Source organism: Temnothorax curvispinosus, unplaced genomic scaffold (genome assembly GCF_003070985.1).
Source record: "Temnothorax curvispinosus isolate PA1 unplaced genomic scaffold, ASM307098v1 QBEX01010941.1, whole genome shotgun sequence".
NCBI classification, from domain to species: domain Eukaryota; kingdom Metazoa; phylum Arthropoda; class Insecta; order Hymenoptera; family Formicidae; genus Temnothorax; species Temnothorax curvispinosus.
This window is the reverse complement of record NW_020220721.1, coordinates 186293-192292: the sequence shown is the minus strand read 5'-3', so window position 1 is coordinate 192292 and position 6000 is coordinate 186293. Positions and strand designations below refer to the sequence as shown.

The 6000-nt window shown below is 28.3% G+C and overlaps 1 protein-coding gene across 1 annotated transcript in view; it reads right to left on the bottom strand.

The window, feature by feature from the left end:
* The window catches only part of LOC112460980 (dynein heavy chain 1, axonemal-like), a 78852-nt gene that overhangs the window by 5413 nt on the left and 67439 nt on the right, over nucleotides 1-6000 (bottom strand). Inside the window, 6 exon segments of the mRNA XM_025025981.1 lie at nucleotides 770-924; nucleotides 1643-1836; nucleotides 2215-2410; nucleotides 2691-2916; nucleotides 3499-3809; nucleotides 4757-5028. Of these exon segments, the coding sequence (XP_024881749.1) occupies nucleotides 770-924; nucleotides 1643-1836; nucleotides 2215-2410; nucleotides 2691-2916; nucleotides 3499-3809; nucleotides 4757-5028 (1354 nt within the window).

Below are 6000 nucleotides of genomic sequence, written 5' to 3'. Positions count from 1 at the left end.
GAGAGAGAGAGAGAGAGAGAGAGAGAGAGAGAGAGAGAGAGAGAGAGAGAGAGAGAGAGAGAGAGAGAGAGAGAGAGAGAGAGAGAGAGAGAGAGAGAGAGAGAGAGAGAGAGAGAGAGACTGATGGAACAATGGATGGATAGTAAGATATAGGAAGCACGAGATACAACGGTATTAGAGATATAAGGACATAATAGCGCAGGAGGGACCAAAATATTTGAGAGAAAAAGGGCATAAAGGGAGCCAAAAGTTGACTGCGTGATGGAGATGTAGAAACGAAGAGGAAAGAAACAGATTCTGGGCGGCGGCGGAAAGAAGAAAATGTCAGATTTGTGAAGAAGAAGAAGGAACGATTGAGCATATACTGACACATATAGATGGAGAGAGGATTAGAGTGAGGGATTTTTTAGGAGAGGAAGGAACGTTAGCGAATGTAAAATGCATGAAAAAATTAGAAAAAATGAGACAGAATAGGAGAAGGGAAAAGGGAATGGATGAAGGAGTGAATGTTAAGTAACGAAATTGTAAACCAAGTCCCAGATTTTAGGCTGGAAGGCCGAACCGAATACAGTATTATTATTATTAATTATTTATAATAAATTGAAATTAAATAAATTGATCATTTACATTATAAGATTAGATCAATTTGTATTAATTTAATTTAATCTGTTCTTTTACTTATATACTTACTTCTTGCTAATTAATTAAATGTCATGGTAATTATTTATGTGGACATAAGCTCTAATGTGAAGAAAGTTAATTTACTTACAAATGTGCTTCCTGAGTATCAAATATATTTTTAAATTGGGATAACGATAACTGGAAAGATGTGATGAATTTGTCGAACTTTGGGAGCCGCTCTAAAGCTTGAATTTCCTGCCAGCATCGCGCGGTAATCCATTCGGATGCGGGATTTGGTAATTCCTAAAAGGGGAATCCCCGGATATATATCGATAATATGTGACAGAAATAATAAATTATACCTTTTCACCCCTACTCATGTTTCCTGAGCATGTGAAAGCATCCGTATAAGAAAGCATATTATGCAAATAGCTTGCAAAAAAAATTAGATAAAAGGACTTGTATATATTTGTGTCATGGAGATTTATTTTTGGAATTGTAAATTACTGATTTTTTAAATCACAATATAAATTAAATTTTTAATTTTAATTCCTATTAACAGCTATTTATTTCATTTTTATTAGAAAAAAATTGGAAATTAAAATATATTTTATTTCTTTAAAGCTCCTTACTTTAAATAGAGACATTAAAATAAATATAATTGTATTTTATATTTGGTTATATGTTTAAGTATTGTTAAATATATTTTGAAAGTAGAATAATGTTATATAAAATAGTCTTAAGTTTAAATAATTCTTAACTTTGAGGATTACATGAGTTTTTTCACACATATAACTCCAATATATTAATTTATTAGATTAAATTAATACGTGATTATTCATAAGGTTTTTGTTGGACGGAAAAAATTAATTGACATATTAGATAAAATAATATCTATGTACGAATTGTGCCGTTATATTTGTATATTTTTAAAACGAATAAAGTTATTAATTCTTCTTTAATAAAATAAGTTCTCAGTAACTATAAAAAGCGATTAATTTAAATTTGATTTATGTTTTACCCGTATAGGTGTAGTTGTTGTAAGAAAGTGTTGCCATTCCATCGGATCGATTGTACCATTGTCCAAAAGAATACGTGAGCAGATGAGAAAACCGAAGTGCAGTTTGTGTTTTTCGAATAAACTGCGACAGATATTCGTGAAAAGAGTGAATGTGAAATTTTTGCTGATGTCCATGATCCGTTTATTAATGTTATCTGCGAAATTAAATGATTAAACTAACAAACTTTAACTGTAAGTAATTAAATTAATATTCGGATATTTGAATATGTACCAATAATATAAGTTTTGACAAATTGTTTAAATAAAAAAATTAATATTACTTTTGCTGAAAAAAAATTAATATTAATATGCTGATCAATTTTTAATTTTAAGTTTTAATTTATATCTAGTCTACAAGAAATACTATATAAATGTTTCTATTTGCTGGTCATAAGCTTTTTATAATAAAACAAAATATTGTTAATAAAAAGTCTACTCAGCAAAGTTTGTTAAATCTATGTAGTTTCTTTACATTATACATTAGGTACGTTTGAATCAATGACACAATAGTAGAATACAAAAGCTTCACTTACTGCTTTTTTCGGTATTTGATATGCTGTTATTGAGCATAACGACGAACCATTCTAGGGAATATTGATACATGATATCGATACGCTGGAGATCGGTGATACAAAAGAATAATATTTGTGCCCGATTTGCTACTGGCATGTATAATGATCTCGTTAAATCAATGTCTGCTTGTGTAAATTCAGCGGTCTCCATTTTCATCTATAGTGAAAGATCAATTACTGTTTTATATAATAAAAGAAGAAAAATCTATTTTTTGTATTAAGCAATTTCTTTTTATTCTTTTTAACTAAACTAATAAATATATAATTTATGTACACATAATTTATTTTACATTCTATTAAAAAATGATATCTTACTTTTACTAAATTAATATTACACATATACATATATACATTTAAAATATAAAGAAAAAAGAAAATAATTTTTTATCACTAAATTTTATTCCTATAATAATAGAATATTTTATATATTTTTCTACCTTGATTTCCTCACTCTTGGCTTTCGAAGCCTCCAAGGTATAAATCAGATCAATATCATCAATTATTGATCCTTCGGATACCGTGAGTCTGTAAAGAATTTTGTCCTCAATCTCCTCCAGCTTTTGTTTCATTTCAGCACATGACACAATAATCGCGTTTCTTTCTTGTTCAAGATCAGGACGCTCTTGTACAGTGACCAGAGATAGCATCTGATCAACAAGGCCGCTATATGGGTTATATATAAAATTAGAATCAAATGCAACACAGATCAAACATCATGTTACCCAGTAATGATATTGAATAAGATAAATTTTCTGTTTTATTAAATCAGAATGAAAAAAGAAATCAAGTCTGATTAATTTTGATATATATATATTTTTTTAAAATTACAGATTTTTTTGTATGTTAATAATTCAACATTCTTTGATGTCAATACAGTTTTTCGTGAATTAGATATATTAATATCTGAAAAATAGTATAGTATGTAGGATAAAAATTCAAGAAAAGACAGTCAAATGTTCAGAAAAGTATATCCAGTTTTTTGATACCTCAAAAATATTTCTGATTAAAATTTTCCTAATTATTGTTAGATTTAGTTTGATAGTTACTTTACAATACCAAAGATATGATCGTAAAACACCAGTTCACCAAGAGCCCTCAATAATTTCATGAAATGGAGTAACAAAAATTTAATTATTTTAAAACGGCTCATTACAAAACCTCATTAAATATAAGGCAAAAATTATGGAATCTATAAAATATACGAAATAATTCACATAGATTTTTTCAAAAAATTTAAAATCTTACCCAACAGTCAGCGCGGAATTGACTATGAGCACTTTTACCGCTATATCTGGTACATAATGGGGATTAGGCAGCCTTGTGGTTAAATAAAGACGAAAATCGAAATTGTAGGGTACGATATTCTCGCCAATTTTAATACTCGGCTGTCCGGCGTGTTTGAATAATGCACGAGTCAGAATAGGATCTAGGGAAGCCTCTAGTTCAGTACTGATATTTTCAATTAAGCATGGCTTTCCGAATTGCACACAATTTTCAATGGTACTTAATAGATCTTTATCCGACATTTTTGCAATAAAAAGTCCGATTGGTTTGCACTGAAATTAAAACTTTAATTAACTGAAAGAATAGGAGAACTTTAATTAATGGCTATAATAAAAACACTAAAAAATCAGTATAACAATTGTATAGTTAAATGGATTCAAATTTTTTCAAATTTTTCAAATTAAATTCAAATTTTTAATTTTTAAAGTAATTTTCATAAATCTTTAAAAATCAAGTTAAATTACTGTTACATTGAACTCTTTAATACTAGCATAACATGCATATTATGAATAGTAATTATATCTAGGCTGTTATATATAAGAGAAATATATATAAAATGTTATATAAACAATATAAAAATTTGATATTTAAAAAATATTTAGGAATTATTTTAAAATTCAAAGTTTTTTATTTTGGATATTTCTTAAAGGTTTATTTTTCTCCAATAAGTATTTTAACATTTCTTAAAAATTAAATGCAATTAATTTTAAATTTTTTTGTAATACATATATATTTATTTATTTCTGATAGAATTATTATATATTATAAATAACAAATATTCTGATTAAATTATCTGTATCAAATAAGTGATAACTGATAAATTTATGGAGTTTCATATGAATAAAATTAAAAATATTCCAATAATGAATTCTTGTTATAATAATAATCGTCATAAATTCTTGTGCTTTTATGTGGTGTCCATATATTTTATGCAGTGTTAAGTCTATCTCATGAATATGAAATTTAATTTCTCTCTCGCTCTCTCTCTCTCTCTCTCTCTCTCTCTCTCTCTCCTTCTCTCTCTCTCTCTCTCTCTCTCTTTCTTTCGCTTTCTTTTTTATTCTTTATGTACTCTTTACATTTCAAAAGTCTTTTGTCAACAGCTGTAGAAAATTTATGGAATATAAATTTCCCAGGAAAAGGTTAAAAAAAGAGAGAAGAGAAAGAAAAGAGAGAGAGAGTGAGAGAGAATTCTTACTTTTCTCTCTGTAATACTTACCATATTGCGTACCCACTTATTCGCCTGTGCTTGAGGATCAATGAAAAGGGGCCACCGCTTAGAATTCATCACGAGAACTGCATTCTCGACAGATAAGGCATCCCTGGGCAAACCACTTATGTGCCAATTTCTTATCTCTATTTGATTGCCAAGAGTTAGTATTGGATTGCAGCCTGGAGTGTGAGGAACATCTTCACTAAGAGCGTCGTACCAGGTCTCCAGGAGATTTTGGCGATAAATATCCGTGAAGGGCGTTAGGTATGCAATCGCACCTACAAGCAAGATGGAAGCTTCTGATACAAAGGAATCGTGTGAAATCAACCCTGTTCTGTTGTTAGAATAGACAAAGCTATGCGGACACTCGATTAAGCTGCTGCATGTGAAGCTTTGTCAATCTCATATGAATGGAACAGTAAACAATTGTCACTAATGAACCATACGAAGATATTGTGTTATTTCGAATCGGACTAAGATTGGAGAAAATTTGTGAGAAATATTTTTTAATATTTGACAACACTATAAAATAATTTTTAAAGTATATATAACAAGTGTATAAGAAATGAAATTATTACTTGTAATAAAAAAATTGCTACAAACAGAAATAAATATTAAAAATGTTTTCTAAATATGCTTCTAATATCTCTGTTTTGCAATTTTTTTGGTTTATCTTTGTTTACTATACATATATTATTGATATATTTTTGATATAAAATAAAAAATATAAGAATATAATTGCATATAAAGCATGCTACATATATAAAGTAAGACAAATAATTACATATAAATTTGTTAAAATAATACTTTAATTTTTTCTTTAATGATCTTTATAAGGTGATCGATCTGATATCGCACTGGTAGGTGAACGTTGTAAGCGGAATCAGATTAGTGTCACTATTCTTTGTAAGAACGGCACCTCCCAAGGTAAGAAAATTGAATTTACCAGATTGGCTGCGACTTTCTTATATAATAAATGTCGTATCAATTCTATTAAAGTGGATCATACAGAATTTGAAAAGTCCATTCTGTTAATGTACTGGTTTAGAAATTATAGTGACAGATATATTTCATAATACATCTCTAAATAAGCAGTTATTGCATTGATATTGACATGGTTTAATGTCATAATTTTATTTCTTCGACAGAAATCTATTTATTTTTAATTTATCATTATTCTGTTAATGTAAATTATGAACAGACAACTGCTTCAATTATCTGTAATATATTTCGTTTGTTGTTTTGTATGA